This window comes from Pristis pectinata, chromosome 7 (genome assembly GCF_009764475.1).
Source record: "Pristis pectinata isolate sPriPec2 chromosome 7, sPriPec2.1.pri, whole genome shotgun sequence".
In the NCBI taxonomy this organism is placed as follows: domain Eukaryota; kingdom Metazoa; phylum Chordata; class Chondrichthyes; order Rhinopristiformes; family Pristidae; genus Pristis; species Pristis pectinata.
In genome coordinates this window covers 82703770-82724415 of record NC_067411.1, presented here as the reverse complement: position 1 = coordinate 82724415, position 20646 = coordinate 82703770, and the positions used below count along the sequence as shown (strand labels likewise).

Below are 20646 nucleotides of genomic sequence, written 5' to 3'. Positions count from 1 at the left end.
TTGAAGACCTCTGCTGTGCCTCAAGCCAAGTTGTTCCAGTATTGGAATAACATTGGCATCTACCCAATAATGTTGGAAATTGCCTGCACATAGTGTACCATGTTCCATGATCTTTTGGCAAAATCATGAAGAGCCTGTATGAAGATTTTTTTTGGGTTACATAACTTGTGCGCTAAATGTGCACATTTTCTCTTGATAAAATATAGTGCTCTTCAAAGGAATTGTATAGTTACTTTAGTTCATGTATTTAAAGAAGCTTGTACAGTTACTGCCTCTTCTGTCCAATTGAAATGTTCTCACTTGATTTTATTGATACAAGAATGTTCTTTTTCTGGAGTAATTTTGCACACTGACAGCCAAATGTAAAATTAATCAGTTAAAAGAATAATCAAGGGCCAGAATTTTCACTGGTGCTCTTTGATTGTCCTTCACTTTATTAAAGATTAAAAAGCTACAAAAATAATTTACCAAAAATGGAGTTTGATCTCAAATAAGCCTTATTTTTATTTTTAAACTTTTGAACTGTTTGACTATGAAGGCATTGAGCTACTTTATCTACACTGAAGTTTAAAGATGGTAATCTGACAGCTGCAAATACTTTATTTTGGACAATAAAGTGGAAATAATTTTGAATAGTATTACTTTTGTGCAGACCTAAAATATTAGTGATTTTTTTAAAGAAGTATATTTCAAAACTAAACTATTCATATCTATTGAGTCTTGATGCACATTTTGGCTATTCAAATGTACTGTAAATGTCAAGTTGATAATTTGTGCATTCATTTAAATAGCATCCCCTTCACACGTTACAGAGCCAAGATTAAGTTGTCTTTTGGTGGAAAGGGAAATCATTTTATTCGTTATATATTTATTTTGGGACACAATAACCTGGGAGCAAAGAAAAATATGCAGCACATCAAGTTAAATGTCTCCCATGTTTTACATAATTAATTGACCATTTTTCTTTTCCGCAAAATATTGCTGTTATGCACTTATTAGCAATTACAAGCTGGTCTTTTTTCTTTACTGGACATGATGTATATTTTAGCTATTCTCCAACAGAAGAAATGTTTTAAAGATTTTCTTTGTATGTTTGTGATGTGGTGGGGTGAAGTAAGAAACTGGCAACCTTTGAAGATCTAGTCTTGCCTTTCGAAGGGATTGTTTTCATAAATCCAGGACAGGATCTGTCTACATCAAGGTCTTTAATAATTCCTGTCAGTATAAAACAGCTGGAAAACATCTGGCATCCATTCTTCAATATCACTTGGAAGGAATTTCACATGTAAATAAAACCAACATAAAAGCACATCCCTGTGTACGCCAGCTCTTATACACTGTAGATCTTAAAAAAAGCACAATGAAGTCCTTGTGTAAAGACTAGTCTGTTTCTAAGCTGTATCATTTTAGGTGTTTGTTAAACTGGAAGTTATTTTTCCATGATTTAAAAAAAATTAAGATAGTTTAAGGAAGTACGTACTTAGATAATATATTGCCTCTAACATGAAACAGTTTTGCTTGAAATGCTGATGCATAGTTGTATATTAATTACCAGATTAAGTTGAAAACTGCTGATACAAATATGAGGCTAAATTCAAAGTTATTTTTGTTGTTCGTTTCTGCTTTAACAATAACACCCATAAAGTGTCTTCATAAATCCCTTCATAAATTTGTTGACATGTTCTTTCTACCACTAATTTCTTTATACATTATTTTTTGTGCTGCAGTTGTATTTTAGTTACGATTTTTTTTTTCAAAAGCTGATTGTCATATAATTCTTGCACAAGTTCAGTACAATATTTTGTGGTAAATCTATACCACACAAATTCATCACTTGCCCCACTGCACTGTTAATTTTGCAAACAGAATACCTTTTATTAATAGATCAGCAATGATCATATTAAATGGTGGGGCAGACTTGAAGGGCCTTATGGCCTACTCCTATTTTCTTGTGTTCTTCTAAATTCCTGTGAATAGAAGCCTAATTGATACAAGCTTTATTCATACCTCAGTTCTGCCATTTCAGGAATCAGACTAGTGAACCTTCCCTGCACTTCCTCCATGGAAAGAACATTGTTCCTCAGATAAGGGGCCAAAATTTCATACGATACTCAAGTTGTGGTCTCGCAGCAAGACGCCCTGTAAATGGAATAAAAGCAAACTGCACATGCTGGAAATCTAAGATAAGAACAAAATGTTGGAATGTTCAGTGGGTCAGATAGCATCTATGGAAAGAAAAACCAAGCTACATTTCAGTTGAAGACCCTTCATCAGAAATGGCTAAGGAAGAAAAACAAATTGGTGTTATTACACAAAAGGTGGGGGAGGGATTAGACAAAGAAAATATCCCTGAAAGGATGAGGCCGGGGTTGCTTTTGTGTTAAGTAGTGGCCAATTTGTTAATGGCGGCAGTTAGAAAGTGACGATACAGATGATGGAGTGTACAATGTTATGAAATACAAGTTAGGCTGTACTAATGGAGAGAGAAAAATTGAGCCAATGTTACAAAATTTTCTTTGTCCTACTGAAGTCATCCAGATGTTGTCTGACCTGCTGAATGTTTCCTGCATTTTCTGTTTTTATCCCTACTCCTGTACTCAAATCATCTCACAATGAAGGCCCACAAACTATTTGCCTTTTCAATCATCTGCAGCAGTTTAGATGGTTGTTTACAGCTACTGGTGCACAAGGACACCCAGGCCTCATCGTAGTTCCCCCTTTCTTAATCCATCACAGTTCAGATAATGATCTGCCTTTCTGTTATTGCCACTAAATTGGATAATCTCTCATTTATCCACATAATACTGCATCTTCCATGCATTTGCCCATTCCCTCAACCTGTCCAAATCACAATGGAGCTTCTCTGCAACGTCCTCGTAGCTCACGCTCCCATCCAGTTTTGTGTCACCTGCAAAGTTAGAGATAGCACATTTAATTCCCTCATCTGAATCATTAACATGTATCATGAATAGCTGGGATCCCAGCGCTGATTCCTGTGGCACCCTTCCAGTCACTGGCTACCTGCCACATAGAATAAAACCTGTTTATTCCTGCACTTTGTTTCCTGTTAGCCAACTAAAGTGAGGGTACTTAATTGGAAATGGATTTATTTCAAAGAACAGTTTCTGAATCATTTTATTTACTAATTATTTTGATCTAACATTCAGTTTCTAGTTCAAATTGGCCTTCTGGAAGTACAGCATCAGCTGGTAGTGGAATAAAATCCAAAGGCACTGCAGATGTGTACAGTAAATTCAGACCCGTGAAACGAGTTTCACCTCTCAAGCATCAACCGGAGAAACCTGAAAATGACAAGCAAACTGAGGAGCATGAACTTAAGGGTGATTACAAAAAACAAGAGGATGCTGAAAATCCAAATCTGTTCAATACTTTTTGCCACAGCAATGGGCAGTGCTTTAGGATCAAAGATGCTCAGACCAACACTTTGCTTGATGAACTTGAACACTACGATTTGGATATGGATGAAATTTTGGATGTGCCTTATATCAAATTAAGCCACTTTCCTTCCCAGAAATGTAGTCCTTTCAAAAAGGCTGCCCTGGAGAGTAACGCAAGCATGGGCATGAGAGATGATGGCAGCAGGATCTGCTCAGCAGTGAAGGCTGAGAACCCTTCAAACAACTTAACACAGTTCTGTATTTTGTCACCAGTAAATAGCTTAGAGTTGAGGAAAGCAAAAACAATTGCCATAAACCAACAAGGGCAAGCAACTGGAAATTTAGAGAGTTCTCAAACACCAAATAACTGTGGTTCTGTGCATGATGCTGAAGCCCAGAGTAAAAACTTGGGCAGCCGGACTGCAAGTTTGTTTGTTGATCCACATGGACATAAAGTTGGCAGTGCGCTACCAAATTCTCAACCAAGGACATCGACTCTGCAGTCCTCAAAGGGGAGCAAACTAGAAGAAGGAAACAGTACTAAAAATGGGATTACCATGGCAGGATCTGGAGAAAAGAGCGAGGAAGCAAAAAATGTTAAAAGTATTTTAAATATAGTCAGAGAAGGACAGATTTCACTTTTGGTAAGTAGATGATCTGGTGCCATTGTCAACAAGTCTCTTCAAAAATGGAAAGTGGCATAGAGAAAAATGGTTGTGTAGCTCTAATATGTTAAAGTGTTTTTATTTTGTTGTGATCAAGGTGATTTACATTTTTTATTATATTAAATCTTATGACATTACTAGGAACTTTTAGCACTATTTTTGTGGAAAGCCACTAAAGCTATTTTGTCTTTAATTTTGAAATACTGAATAAAACTAGCAATTTATTCATACAGCACCATTGACTGACTGTAATATTACTTAAAGAAATTGCATTGTTGCTGTCAGTCCAGGAAGTTTTTCCATTCTTAAAGTTAAGCGATGCAGTTTTGAGATTATTATAACCAGTACTAAAGTTATTTATTCTAATCCATGTCATATCAATTACAGTTAGCTTAGTTTCTATTAATATGCCACTGTCTTCCCTTCGTAGGAAATGCTGCACACTCAAGATGCAAGCATGACTCATAAGTATGTGTTATATACTAGGTAATTCATAGGCATGTTCTGTTTTAGATTGTATGGAAAGGAAGTAGAGGTGTTGATGTTGCAGGTTATGATACTAACTGGCATGATTCACGAAAATAATTGGAAAGATGCAGAAACAGTGCTTGATAGGAGGTCTGTTAACATCAAAGAAAAGTTGAGAAACTGATGCGTTCGGAACTGCCAAAAGAAAAAGCAAAGGGAGGGTACAGGGAATAAGTTTTCTTCTACTTCAAAGATGCAGTATCAAGTAAGTTAAAACAGTTTAATCTTTTTTGGATGTTATATTCATTTAAACGTGCAGATTAATAGATTTTATTTTCATATTTGTCACATCAAAGTTATTAGCTTTCAGGCCAAGTTTGATGTGAATAAAATAAACCATAATGTAAGGATGCTGTGAGTGTAAGTGAGTAATGTTGGAGTCCCAGTGAGAAAATTCCTAGACATCAATATTGCTATTGATGTATATTCTTCACAGAAGAAAGCTGCTCCTCCAATAACTTTGTAAACCATGAGACTTTATATTTACAGGTCAACCAACGATTCACAACCATAATCTTTCTTAGAAAACATTGTCACTACACTGAGGTTAAATCTGCCATCTTTGACATGTACTGCTTGATTTGGAATAATTTTAGATTCTATCATATCTGACCAATATAAAAGCTCCTTTCAAATAGTTGTTAAACCTTTCTAATGAAGTCAAATCAAAATGCAACTTCTGAATTTGAAGTCTGATAAAATTAAGTGATGGGTAACACAAAGACATGAAACTTAACTGTAAGGGTACAAGTTTAAAAAAAACAAAATAACTTCATCTATGTAACTTACTGTCCTCTCTCTGTTGCCTATACAACTATTAGCCGCACTTAACCGTTGACAATCTGGAGAAGATTCATGATGAAAACGGAAATAATCTACTACACATTGCTGCCTCGCAAGGACATCTTGAAAGTTTACAGCATCTGACTACTTTAATGGCAGAAGAATGCTTGACAGAACGTAATAATGAGAAGTTAACACCATCTTCATTAGCTGTGAAGGTAGGTCTTGTGGAATAAAACTGGAAATACTTAAGGCAACTTCCTGAGAAGGTCAGTGTTTCTGACCTATGACTTTTCATCAGGCAAATCCATTTCAGACTTCCAGCATCTGCAGTTCGTGGCTTTGCACTCACTGGTAAAGAACAAGCTGATGAGTTCCATGAGTAAATAATAGACTTTTGAATTTGATGAAGCAGATAATGCTCTACCAGAAAAACCTTTCCTCATTTTCAGATGGATTTGTAGGCTGAAGATCTAGCCTAGAGATGTGAGTTCAGATCCTACCATGGCAGATGTAACATTTAAATTTAATTGAATACATTCTGAATAAAAAGAAATCTAGTATCTGTTATGGCAATTGTGAAATTACAGTATTTTTTTTAAAAAAGCTCATCTGATTCATTAATAATCTTAAGGGAAGAAAATTCACCATTGCTACATGATCTAATGATCTGTAAATGAGTTCAAACCCAACACTGTGGTTTACTCTTAATTCCCCAATGGAATCATTTAGCAAGATAATCAGCTATACCAAAGTGTTATTAGAATAAAGCCAAATGGTTTGCCTGACAGTGGCCGAGCTTCAGTTTTGGGGAAAATGAAAGAAATATCAATTCAGTTCCATTTTCGTCCTCTGTCACTGTGACAACTTGGGATGTGAAAAATATGTGAGAGAGGAGCCAAACAGCAGCCAAGTCACCTTTCAGCCAATATTCCAGGCTTCTTCACTATCTTTGGGTATGCCCCATCTCAATACCAGAATAAACCCAACAGAACAGCTTTTTTACATATCTTTTTGATACAAAATATTGTAAATGATTCTGTCTGACAGCAACCTGTTTACAAATTATTTTCTTTGCTGAAATGAGCTGTGTGTGAATTCCTGTTTATGAGAAACATTTTTAAAATTCTACTTTGATTTTGATCAAAATTACTTTTATCAGTGGATTTTGATTTTATCCTTTTTCATTATATTATCGTGTGCTTATAACAACACAGAGGCCACTTGGCCCATCAAGTCCATGCCAGCTTATTCCCCTGTGGCCCTGCAACTCTCCCTCATGGGTGGAGGTCGACCCTCTTAGATTCTTTTTTGCCATTTAGCACATTAAGGGACAATTCACATTCGGCAATTAACCTTACCAGCGTGTCTTCCAGATGTGGGAGGAAACTAAGACATCCTGAGGAAACTCGTCACAGAGAAAATGTATAAATTTAACACAGCACCTGCAGTGCATTCCAGCTTCCCACCACCCACTCAGTGAAAAAACAATTCTTCCTCAGATCCCCTCTAAACCTCCTACCCCTTCCCCTAAACCTGTGCCCTTTAGCTTCCTACTGTCTATCCTATCTCTGCTGCTCATAATGTTCTATACCTCTACTAGGTTCCTCCTCAGCCTCATCTGGTCCAAGGAAAACAAATCCAGCCTATCCAGTCTCTCCCCATAATTGAAACACCATTCCAGGCAACAGCCTGGTGAATCTCTTCTGCACACACTCCAGTGTAATTTCATCCTTCCCAAAGATGTGCTGGTAAGTTAATTGGCTGTTGTAATTTATCCCTCAGGTAAATGGCAAAAGAATTACAAAGGGGAGTTGATGGACAGGTAAGAGAGAAGGAAGGGTAATAGGATTGGTTGGGTGCAACCTTCAAATGAAAAATGCAAGCAGTAATTTTATTTGATTAAAGAATTCTGGGATAGATTTTCCACCTACAGCTCTCACCCACTGTTTATGAAGTAAATGACTTTATTCATAGTTACCTTTGCAGGCATTCACTGCAGTGGACCCATGGAGAATTCTAAACTTTTGGATTGATTCTCCATCAACATTTTGGGCTTCCTGTAGGCCCAGAACAGGTCCTAACCCTGCTGTCTTGAGAGGTTAGGCCTTGCACAACCAATAATAATGCTTTTGGTGGAATTCCAGATGAAGACCAGTATTGCCCTCGAAAATGCTCTGTAGTGCCAGAACAGCATAAGTGAGGTAGGCACAAGAGGTGCCCACTTACTGTTATCCACACTAGGGAATGAAATTTAACATCTGTAAAAGAATGGTCCAGAGACTCAGAAGTACAGATTCTAACCTTTTTCCACTGGTGGATGTGCCCTAGAATTTTGTCTCTTTTCATTTGAATGATCCCACTCAAGGCAAGACAAAAAATGTGGAATAACCTCTCAAAGCTATACTTTCACCAGCTATTTTTCATAATGGTTACAAGCAACGTAGTGGCACAGTTAGCAGATCTGCTGCTGCACTGCTCCCAACAGCCAGGCTGCAATCCTGACCTTTGATGCAATGGAGTTTGTGCATTCTTCCTGTGAATCTATAGATTTCCTCCAGGTGCTCCAGTTTCCTCCATGTTCCAGACATGCTGGTTAATTGTCCACTATCTTGGGGGAGTTGATGGAATGTGGACTGAATAACCTACAGTAAAAATTAAGGGGAAATTGGAATGCTCTGTGAGCCAACATGTACTCAATTGGCTGAATGGCTGCCTCCTATGTTGTATGAAAATATGAAATAAAATATAAATAAATATTGAAGGACAGAGCACATTTGATTTAATCCTCAGAGTATACACTTAGATATTTAGATATTTATTTATTAGTCACATGTACATCGAAACACACAGTGAAGTATGTCATAAGAATGTGCTGCAGGCAGCCCGCAAGTGTTGCCACACTTCTGGCGCCAACATAGCATGCCCACAGCTCCTAACTTGTACGTCTTTGGAACGTGGGAGGAAACCGGAGCACCCGGAGGAAACCCACGCAGACACACGGCGAGAACGTACAAACTCCTTACAGGCAGCAGCGGGAACTGAACCCAGGTCGCTGGCGCTGTAATAGCATTATGCTAACTGCTATGCTGCCGTGCTGCCCTGAACTTAGCGAACTTGCTAAGGGAGTTCAGAGTCTTAGACCAGTCCACTCTTGTAGGAACTCTGTTAGCTGTTGATCACCTCTAGTAAAAAGAGATGCTACCTGGCAGATCCCCAAACCTGCTATGAACATATTTGCTGTCATGCTGTTGCCCCTAAGTTCCTTGTAGTTATAGTTGCTCTTTTATTTTTGAAGCCATTGGGTATCTTGAATGGAACATGTTTCAAGAGTCAAGATTCTAAGATAATTAAATAATTGTTTGGGGGGGGGGGGGACAAAAGCAAACTGCCTACGAAGTTGGTCATCTCTGTTAGTATGAGAGAAGAAAATCAGAAGATGTCCTTTTATTCTTTGTTATGATTCACTAATGCATTAATATATTTGAGTTTTTCCAAAGCACCATCATAAGTCTAAACTAGTTATGTTAAAGGGCTTTTGAAATTGTACAGATATTTTGGAGCTGCCACTTCTTGAGTTCCAAAGGAATTGTATATTTACAGAACATTTGAAGATATTTTGAAATCCAATCCTTTTGCTTGTGTGTCTTTAGGAAGGAAAGCTTGAATGCCTTCGATGGCTGATGAGTGAGACTGAAGCCATTGCTGAACTGAGTCCTTCAGATGGTTATCCTGCTCTTATACATTATGCAGCATGCTATGGTCAGGTAGGTCTGGGCTGGAAATTAAAACAAAAACTTGCTTGTGTTTGTGATCTAATGCCATTATCAGTCTTGTAGGCTGGACTGTACATTAAATTTTACATGAACTAATACTCATCCCATTTCCAATGCACACAAATAGGGCAAAATTGGATTCATTAACATTTGCTTTTTTGGGAACCTTGAGGGATCTTAGAAGCTCAATGGTTTTCGTTGTGGCACCAGTTATGTCATACACATTAATGAATGTAAATCATGATGCCAGTTTGTAGTGTTATACTGATACTGTCCTACTATTTTGGAGCTAAGTGTGCCAATAAAGATTCTTTTCAAGCTCACCAGACTGACTGGGCAGTTAGTAGAGCACCCTCCACTCAGTGCTATTTGTAGCAATCATTGCATGTTGGTTGATTTCTTCTTGCTGATGCTGTACTTCAGCACAGTGTTTGGCACTTTCTCTAGTTATTTTTGTGGGTCTATTAGAAATAGTATGGTAAATGCCTTTTTATGACTTCTGTCGCTTGCCCAAACCCAGTTGCTCCCAGACGTGGATGTATTTGCAGTCATTCAATATGAATGCATCTTGACACTCATTTTCTGGGATGTGGGCATCACTGGCAAGCCTGGCATTTATTGCACATCACTGGTTCGCCATGAGCAGGTGATAGTGAGAAATCTTGAATTGCTGCATTACTTCTGGTGAGGGTACTTCAAAAGTGTTATTGTGTAGAGAGTTCCAGGATTTTGGCATAGCAGTATTGAAGGAATGCCATGGAGGAAATCTACATGTAGTGGCATTTCTTCTTAATGGAGGCTGCACATTTGTGATGTATTCTCAGTGCATTTTGTAAGTGGTGTGCATTGCAGCCATGGTGAATCAGTGATGCTAATCTAGTGGGATACTTTATCCTGAATGATGTCAAGCTTCCTGTGTTGTTGGAGTAGCACTCATTCGGGCAGTAGAGTGTATGCCATCATCCTCCTGATTTTTACCTTGTAGGTGGTGAAAAAGCTTTGGGGGTATAAGGAGGAGTCGCTTGCTACAAGATACTTGACCTGCTCTTTTAGCCACTTTACTATTCTGGCTGGGTTGTTTTTGGTCAGTGGCAACCCCCAAGGTATTGATGTTGGGGGGGGGGGGGACTTGGCAATGGAAACTTCTTTTGAATGTCAAAAATATGTGGTCAGACTTTTATTGAAGACAGTTGTTGACTGACTCTTGTGTAGCACAAACGTTCCTGTCTTAATATAGTCTGGGTCTTGCCACATGCAGGCGTGGACTGCTTCTGTGTAATTGCGAATGGAATTGAACATTGTGCAATAATCAGTGAACATCCCTCCTTCTGACCTCATAAAGAAGGAAGGTCATTGATAAAGCTGCCAAAGTACCAATGACTGTATGTCCATCATTTTGCATATTATCCATACAAACAATATTCTAAGGAGGAATTGGAAGATAATTCATTCATTTTATCTATCTAGTGTACGATCCATAGGCAGCAAGTCATCCAGGCCATTGATCAAGATCCTGCCTGCATTCCTTCTGCAGCATTTCACTGCTATGACTACATTTGAGCCACTGACAAATTATTCAAAGAATGACTGCAGAGTGACAGACCCCCTGCTGATGCCATGGTTGATTACTCTGTAGTGCAGAGCATATATTCATAAGCAATGCACTTCCATGCAGTGAAAACTATGTCACTATGTAACAGACCAACTCAGTGATGTGCTGAAATCACAAGCGCTTCCTGGACCCATCTGGAGGAATTCTACAGTAGTTGGCAAAGTGGGTGTCAAGAATGCAGACTGCTATCGGATGTTTGGTCTTGTAATTGTGAGAGCACAGCCCTTGGCAACATCTATGTTGTGAGCAGGAGGAGAATTTAATTGTGCACATCTATTGACCTTTTCTTAAGGAAACTTTTAGATGTTTTCATTTTCATCAGTGCTCTATAATGCCAAATTCTTGAGTACCATATATTGCAAACTTCCACTTGCCTAAAGGTTTACCCCATTTCTGCCATTTATGTAAGTGAACTTAGCTATTTTAAAAAGATTTGTACTTTTTCGGTCTTTAACAAACTTAAAAAGTATATTTCTAAACATTCATGGACTAAAGTTAGAGTTAATTGCATTTAATTAGATTTCATTATACTAATTGGATACATTGTTGTCTTTTAATATAAAGCAAACTTCTCCAGAATTATTAGTCTTAAATTTTTAGCTTCCCAAAATTTTCTGCTAGTCAGTACAAGTTAACTTCAGCTTAAAGTACTGTCAGAATTTAAGTTTAACCATTGAATATATATAATTCATGTTCTACTTGCTGAAATAATCAGAATCATGTTTATTATTACTGACATATGTCATGAAATTTGTTGTTTTGTGGCAGCAGTACAGTGCAGGATTCTCAAGTGTAATTCTTAAGGGCTTATCGTGGCATTTTGCTTATTGGCATTTGTAACTTGTATTCCAAAATTCCTAAAATATTTTTCCTAGGAAAGGGTCCTTCTGTGGCTTCTACAATATATGCAAGAACAAGGAATATCTTTGGATGAGGTTGATCAGTATGGAAACACTGCAGCTCATGTTGCAACTCAGCATGGTCATCTGACTTGCCTTCAGGTATGGTTCACTGCATTATTAATACAATTCTGCCAGAGTTTGAGTAGGATGCATATGTTTTTCCATAATGTCATAGTGAATTAACATATATTTCTTTCATTTTTGGATTAAATTGTGCTGGATTAATCACACAAATATTCTCTTACAGCCTACTGTAAGTGCCTACGACAATGCCTTGTGGCTTATGATCTCTGAAGTAAAATTTTACAGTCGTGCCCAAGTAGGCATTGAGTTGACCATTTCACAAGATAGATGTTGTGTTATTACCTATATCCCAACTTGCATCATCTTGTTCACCTATCAGTCTTAATACATTGATGCAAATTGGTTTACAGTCAAATGCTAACTTGATTTTAAAGTTCTCGTCCTGATTCATGACCAGCTTTGGCTTGGTTCCTACCAAAATCTAATCTCCTCCAGTCTATATCTCTCCAAAAATTCCATCGTATTCCATTTTTTTTTTCTCTTGTGCACCCAGTCCTGCTTTTAGGCTCCAATGAGGACAATGGCAGATGGGCAACAGGGACACATCCATCCATAACCATCTCAATTTGAGATCAACACCAACTTTCAAACTGTATGTGTTCAATTTCTCAATATCAGTGTTCCTCCTCTTGAGTACAAAAATCAACAAATAGATGTATCTTTCACAATATAAACTTAAAATGCAAAAGACAGAATCAGAAATTTGAAATCTATTTCAAGTAGTTGCTTTTTCAAAGAAAAAGTGTTTTGATGTTTTGAAGTTATTAAATTAGTTAAATTTTTGATTCCTTTCTTACTTTTTGTGCCTTCAGAATATTTGGTGTTCATATTCATTTTGTTTATTCTGGCTTTAATTCCTACTTGATTTTGCTTCCTAAGACTTTGGTTGAATATGGAGCAAATGTGACTATACAGAATCAAGATGGAGAGAAGCCTTCCCAGACTGCAGAACGGCATGGGCACACTACTTGCTCACGTTACCTGGTAGTTGTAGAAACCTGCATGTCTCTAGCATCACAAGTAGTGAAGTTAACAAAACAACTAAAAGAGTAAGTCATAGTACCACAAAAGACGAGTACAGAAATAGTTTAAATCATATTTGTTAAGATTAAAATTCTGGATTAAGATTGAAAATGCAAAAAGTCTGCCTGGCTTCCTGTGTATTTGTTATTTTCTGTTTTTATTTCATATTTCCAGTACACCAATATTTTCCTTTTATTCTCAATTTAGAATTTCTTTGTTACCAAAGTTTTATCTTGTTTTGGAGGATTTGTAGTCATTTTAGCTTAATTTATTTCAATTCTGATGTGACAGATTATAAATTTTGTAATTTATTTGTTCCTATTTTTCTTTCAATTTGCTGTAGCAAGAATCAATAAAATCATTTTAAAGTTGTCTTTCTGAAATATTACTTATATTTTGGACATCAGTTTAATTGCAAACTGATGCAGTAATATTATGTGTAAATAATTGTAAATACAATTGTTTCTTGGTGAAACAGTGGTAAGTGCCTTCTTAACAAAAAAAATAAATTACTTTGTAGTCCTAACAATCTGTATTTTTAAATTTTCATTCAGCTGACATATCCTAGTAGAACCCTTAGTGCAGTATAACTGAATTTTGATGCATCAGTATTTAAAAGGGCAGAAATCATAATCTAGAAGTCTTAAATACTACTACTAATACTGTCCTGTTTTATTGTAAAGCTGATGTGTCCTGAAAGGGCTGTAATACATCACTGTAGAAAATCATTGTAATATTATATCAATGAATATTGTACCTGTTTAAAATGCACAGCAAATGAATGATGGCTGTTTCATTGCAGAATGTTCTGTTTTTCACTGCACATTTATGAACTTGCACCAAAAGTGAAAATCCTTAAGATTTATATTATTAGATATGAGCAGTTTGTAGCTTTTGCTGGATTCTAATGTGTCTTTGCATTTATTATAATGCAGGAATCACTCAATGTAATTTGGCATCAAACATTTATTTAATTTGTGTCTTTATGTGTCTTTGCACAGGCAAACAGTGGAGCGGGTCAGTTTACAAAACCAACTGCAGTATTTCCTACAAGACCAGGCAACAGAAACATCTGAACTTCAATCTCCCAGGTGCCTGAAATGTCTTTCTGTAGAAATTAATGTTTTATTAGAAAAAAAGAAAACACTGTTGTTTCTGCATCTTGCACTTTCTTTAAATACTATAATGTAACAAATACTCACTATTTAATAATAATTAAAAAACAATTACCATGTTGTTTTCTGTTAATATTGAAGCTTGGTCATTGCCACCATGAATAATTTAATTCCACAGTATGGCAATCCTCCAGTTAGTTGACGAATCCCAAATTCAATGCAAGCCGATGATATGTTTATATATATATATATATATATATATATATATATATATATATATATATATATATATATATGTTAAAAAAAACTTGAATCTACGTTTTTTTGTGTAGCTGGATAGCAAAGAATCACCTACAAAATTCTTTCATTGTAGGCATTGGCTTGGAGTATTATGACTTAACGTGTACCTATTACTGATTTTTTAAAAATTCTGGTGTTGGATCAAGAGCAATGTGCATCTTTTCATCCTACTGCTTTCAGTTTGATGACATAACTAGTTAATAACTAAAGTCATTTAACCATTCTTTGAAACTAACTGAAGTACACCTATACAATTTTGAAATGAAGTATCTGTTATAAATGGTGAAAAAGTATTATTCCTAATATTTGGCATTGGAATGGAAAGGGAAAGAAAAAGACTCAATTCCTAATCCCTGATTCCATTCTGGAAATTACATTTATGTAGGGCATGAGCAGCATATTGTTAAATGAAGTTCTGTCTGACCAACTCTCACTATCTAGAGTCAAATAAGAATTGGCCCTTATCCAACATCGTGAAGATAGAATGGCTGTTGAGGGGGTTTTAAACTACCTAGCAGGACAGGCAGCAAAACATTTTTGACAAAGTAATTTCTATTGTCATTCTTCCTGTGACTTATAACCTAAAACATTTTCTTCCATTGGTAAAATACTGGCATTATATTCATGCAACAATATTCATGTTTCAATGGAAGTGTACTGTTTGTCCATTCTTCCCAGTTAAGACTGGAAGCATAATTTGAAGTATGGTTTCGGACTAATACATAGAGCAAAGAAGTATTATCTGTAAGTGAAATATAATCAGGTAGAGGCAAGTAAATGGGGAATTGCCCTGTAAAATTGTATACATTTTTTGAAAGCTTTTGGAAAATCTTAAAAGGCAGTTAACCATTTTAAGAATGTTTTCGAGTGTGAAGAGAGAGGTTAGCAAGAAATATTTAAATTGTAGTGCATTGCGTGAAACCAAGCTGTAGGGTTAACTGTGCAGGCAAATAAAGAAGCCTAGGCATTGAAAGGTCCAGCAATCAATTTTAAATTTTCATCTTTTGGCATTCTTTTGTTTCTCAAAAGTTTAAAATCTATTTTGAGGAGCAGTCTCTAGCAGATGTCACTGGATGTAATTAGGAATTAATAACAATGACAGAATTTTCTTTCATTAGTCTGGAAATGCACTTCAAAAGAAAGAAAACAAGTTGGATTTAAGTTGCAGAGAGGATGGAAAGGAGATGGATAGGACAAAAGGAATATCTCTGGTTAAATGGGGTTGCTGTTGATGAAGCCACCTGACAGATTAATGATGGATGTCAGAGAAAAAAAAGAGAAAACAGATAGCGGAATATGTAAAAACTATAAAATGCAGATAAGAGCTGTGGGGAAATTACCCGTCAGGTCAGGCTGAGTTAATTAATAGTAACAGAACCATACAAAGAAAGAAAGAGAATCACCTAAATTTGTTTAATTCACCATTGAGTCCAGAAGGCTGCACTGTCCCAGGCAAACAATGATGTGATGTTTCTCTGATGTGGGTCTCAATAGAACAGTGCAGCAGGCCTCAGACAGACAAGTTAAAGTGAGGGTGGGATGGTGGGGAAAGTGCTGGTGGAGGAGGGCTGATTGGTAGTAGATGGAAGAGCAGACCAGGGAGTCAAAGGGAGTAGTCTCTTTGGAATTTCAAAAGGAAAGGAACATGGGGAAAAGGTGGCAAGTGGTGGAATCTCCTTAAAGGTGGTGGAAATTGCACAGGATCTGTTGAATGATGCAGCTATTGGGGTGGAGGGTAGGGCCAGGAAAACTCTATCCTTGCACTGTTGGGGAGAATAGGGCTGTAAAGGAAAGCCAGTATCAAGGAAAAAAGAAGATATCTCAGAGTTACTTATGTGGAAAGTCTCATCAGAGTAGATATGAGAGAGTTGGAGGAAGTGGGACAATGGAATGGAGTTCTTACAGGAGGCAGAGGGAAGATATTTAGCCATGATGGCTGTGGCATTCTGAGGGTTTGTAATGTTTGTTTGTCACTAGCCTAATCCTTAAGATAGAGACGAAGGAAAAATTGGAAAAGAATTGTAGTTATTCTGGATCTTCTCGTGGAAGCTTCAGATGAAGTGAAAATAGCCATTGCCATTGTTAAACTGCAGCAAGTCAAAGTTCTCGTATATTTTAAAATAAATCTCATGGCACATGTGACTGACTAAGCTGAGCCACACGGAAGCTATAACTGGGAGATGTAAAGAGCTTCATTGAACAGCAGATCTTTGGGAGAGAATCGAGTTCCCCTCTCCCAGCACAATGTTTTATACTTTAAACACAAAGATAACAATAAACCATTAACTACAGTTTCAGTAACCATAATCACCTACTTTAACATTTTGAATGTAGTCAGGTAATTTTGCAGAATTACATATTTACAGCGGTAGCACATCCCAACTAGCAGAACCCCTTTGAACATTCAATACTGATGGTTAGTCCAAAAGCGTCTGAGCACAAACTTTAGACACCCAAAATGTGCCTTTTTCTTAGTGTTGAGGGATGGCTGCCTGAAATACAACTAATCAGAACATTAAGTGACAAAACAGACCCATCCTGAACTGTGCATTAAGTGGCAGGGATACGCCTTTTACGATGTGTTAATACAGGAGATGGCCACATAACGCCTTCCCTGAGCTCATCCTGAAGGTTTTAGTGACAACCAATTAAGATTTCTTTATTAGCCACATGTACATCAAAACACGCAGTGAAATGCATCTTTGCGTAGAATGTTCTGGGGGCAGCCCGCAAGTGTCGCCACATTTTCATCATCAACTTAGCATGCCCACAACTTCCTAACCTGTACGTCTGTGGAATGTGGGAGGAAACTGGAGCACCCGGAGGAAACCCACGTAGTCACGGGGAGAATGTACAAACTCCTTATAGACAGCGGCCGGAATTGAACCCGGGTCACTAGCGCTGTAATAGCATTACACTAACTGCTACATGTTAAGATATCTTTATTAGTCACATGTACATTGAAACACACAGTGAAATGCACCTTTTGCGTAGAGTATTCTGGGGGCCGCCTGCAAGTGTCGCCACGTTTCTGGTGCCAACATAGCATGCCCACAACTTCCTAACCTGTACGTCTTTTGGAATGTGGGAGGAAACCGGAGCACCCAGAGGAACTTCAATGGTACAGAATCAGAATGTCCCACACCCAATGATTGGTTTCAATAGCCTTAAAGTATCAGTTGAAGTTAAATTGTGAACAAGTTTTATTTCCTAAAGACTGATTGTCATTTTAAATAATATCTGCTATCCGTAATTTTGTAACTCCAGAATCCTAACAGCACAATCAAAGATTGGGATTCAATCATTGAAACTCAGTTAAGTCTTGACTGCCGTGCACTCACTGTGAAATTTAGAAATCTTGGTCTCTCTGATTGAGGGCCAAATCTGTCCAAACATGAACATCTCTACATGAACATCAATCATTTTCAACCACATAAATGCCATGTTGTATTTATAATATATCCAAGTAGACTTGGAAAAATACTAATCATTAAGTAAACAGATGGCCATCTTTCAACTCAACTGTTTCAATATCTGTCTGAAAGGAACGCTTTTACCATCCTCAGCTTCCTTCCATTAGTTTTCACATTTCTTTTTTCCCCATAATCCCGTATCTTAAGTTCTAATTCTCAGTTTCATGTCAATATGATAAATCAAAACTTTTTAAAATGGATGACATTTATTGTAGACAATTTCAATGTTTAACAGTGAATTAGAATGCAGAATAGTGATGGGAAATACAAATCTGGTGATAGTTTAAAACTTCCACCTCGCCCTCAAATTTACTTGGTCCATCTCTGACACTTCTCTCCCCTTTCTTGAACTCTTTGTCTCTATCTTAGGAGACAGATTATCCACTGATATCTTCTACAAACCCAATGACTCCCACAATTACCTTGACTACACCTCTCCCCACCCTTCACTTGCAAGGACGCAATTCCCTTTTCTCAGTTCCCCTATCTTCGCTGCATCTATTCTTGTGATGAGGCTTTCCACTCCAGGATATCCGAGAAGTCCTCCTCTTTCAGAAAATGGGGTGCCCCCCCCCCCCCCCACTACTATCGCCTGCATCTCTTCTACTTCCCATATGTTTGCCCTCGCCATACCCGCCCCACTGAGACATAACAGGGTTAGAGTTCCCCTGGTCCTCACCTACGACCCCACAAGCCTACGCATCCAACATATCATTCTCCAAAACTTCTGCCATCTCCAACGGGATCCCACCACCAGCTACATCTTCCACTCCCCTGCTTTCTGCAGGGATCGCTCTCTCCGTGACTCCTTTGTCCGCTCATCCCTCCCCTCAATCCCCTTCGAGGCACTTATCCTGATAACCACGTTAAGTGTTACTCCGACGTATTTTCCACAACTTCTGCCACCTCCAATAGGATCCCAGCACTTATCCCTACAACCATGCTAAGTGTTACACCTGCTCCTATATCTCCTCCCTCACCACCGTTCAGGGCTCTAAACAGTCCTTCGAGTTGAGGCAGTCCTTCGCATGTGAATCCATCAGTGTCATTTATTGCATCTGGTGGTCCCAGTGCGGCCTCCTCTACCTTGGTGAGCCTCAGTGCAGATTGATGGATCATTTTGTCAGGCACCTTTGTTCCATCCACTGTACCAGTTGGGATCTCCCAGTGGCCAGCCATTTTAATTCCACTTCCCATTCCCACACCGTGTCTGTCCACGGCCGCCTCCACTGCCAGATTGAGGCTAGATGCAGATTAGAGGAACAGCAGAAAAACAAAGGACTGCAGATGTTGGAATCGGTGAAAAAAAAAGATGATGCTGGAGGAACTCAGCAGGTCAAACAGCATTGTAGAGAAAAACAGATGGTCAACGTTTCAGGTCACGACCCTTCTTCAGGACAGAAGATAGGAAAAAGGGAAGCCCAATTTATAGGGGGAAAACAGAGCAGTGAAAAACACTATGATGCTGGAAGAATTAAGCAGGCCAGGCTGCATCCATGGAGAAAAGCAGGTGGTCAACGCTGTTGAACATTGAATTCTCCCACTTTCCCCCCGGCCCCCCAACCATGCCTTTTCTTCCCTTTCCTAGCCTCTCTTTCTACCCCCTCCCCCTTATTTTCCTCCTTACCTTTGACCCATCCCCCGGTGAATCTTCTCTCCCCTCCTCCCCCACACCTGCCTATCACCATTACTTACCTGCATCTGCATATCACCACCTTGTGCTTACCCTGCCTCCCCTCTTTTGTCCACTGCTCTGCTTTTCCCTCCTTTATATTGGGCTTCCCTTTTCCTATCTTCAGTCCTGAAGAAGGGTCCTGACCCGAAACGTTGACCACCTGCTTTTCTCCACGGATGCTGCCTGGCCTGCTGAGTTCCTGCAGCATCATTGTGTTTTTCATCTAGATTCCAGCATCTGCAGTCCTTTGTTTCTCTAAAAACAGAGCAGTGATGGGTGGACAAAAGAGGGGAGTTTGGGTGGGCACAAGGTGGTGATAGGTAGATGCAGGTAAGAGATAGTGATAGGCAAGTGCAGGGGAGAAGGGGAGAGCAGATCCACCAGGGGAAGGGTCAAAGTTATGGAGGCAGGTGGCATGGGGGGAGGAGAGAGAGAGAATGAATGGCGAGGAGACAAAAAGAGAGGAAAGGAAAGAGGCAAGGTTTGGGGGGGGGGGGGGGGGGTCAGAGCGGCGCAGTTGGTTTACTTAAAGTGGGATAATTTGATGTTCATGCCATTAGGCTGTAAAGTCCCAAGATGGAAAATGAGGTGTTGTTTTTCTGGTTTGCATTTGGACTTCTCCCGGCAGTGGAGGAGGCCAAGGACTGACGTATGGAGGGGGAGTTGAAGTGACTGGCAACAGGGAGATGCAGATCGCAGTTACGGATGGAGCATAGGTGTTCTATGAAACGGTCACCTAGTCTGCATTTGAACATAAAACATAGAACATTACAGCCCAGTGCAGGCCCTTCGGCCCACAGTGTTGTGCCAACACTTTATCCTGCTCTAAGATCTATCTAACACTTCCCTCCCACATAACCTTCCATTTCTCTACCATTCATGTGGCCATTTAAGAGTCTCTTAAATGTCCCTAATGTATCTGCCTTCACCACCTCTGCCGGCAGTGCGCACCACATACCCAGCACTCTGTATATAAAAAAAAACAACAACATACCTCTGACCTCTATCAGGTCACCTCTCATCCTCCTCCGCTCCAAAGAGAAAAGCCCTAGCTTGCTCAACCTATCCTCATCATACATGCTCTCCAATCCAGACAGCATCCTGGTAAATCTCCTTCACACCCTCTCCAAAGCTTTCACATCCTTCCTATAATGAGGTGACCAGAACTGAACACAACACTCCAAGTGTGGTCTAACCAGAGTTTTACAGAGCTGCAACATTACCTGACAGCTCTTGAACTCAATACCCTGACTAATGAAGGCCAACACACACGCCGCCTTAACAATCCTATCAACCTGTGCGGCAACCTTGA

At 38.7% G+C, this 20646-nt stretch overlaps 1 protein-coding gene across 3 annotated transcripts in view; it reads left to right on the top strand.

Annotated features, from left to right (window-relative positions):
* sncaip (synuclein, alpha interacting protein) overlaps positions 1-20646 on the top strand; it is a 77201-nt gene that overhangs the window by 45623 nt on the left and 10932 nt on the right. For all 3 annotated transcript variants that reach the window (XM_052019710.1, XM_052019709.1, XM_052019708.1), the window contains exons 4-9: positions 3168-4042; positions 5413-5592; positions 9028-9141; positions 11638-11763; positions 12628-12797; positions 13773-13862. In XM_052019710.1, coding sequence (XP_051875670.1) covers positions 3168-4042; positions 5413-5592; positions 9028-9141; positions 11638-11763; positions 12628-12797; positions 13773-13862 — 1555 coding nt within the window. The remainder of the gene's footprint in view (positions 1-3167; positions 4043-5412; positions 5593-9027; positions 9142-11637; positions 11764-12627; positions 12798-13772; positions 13863-20646) is intronic.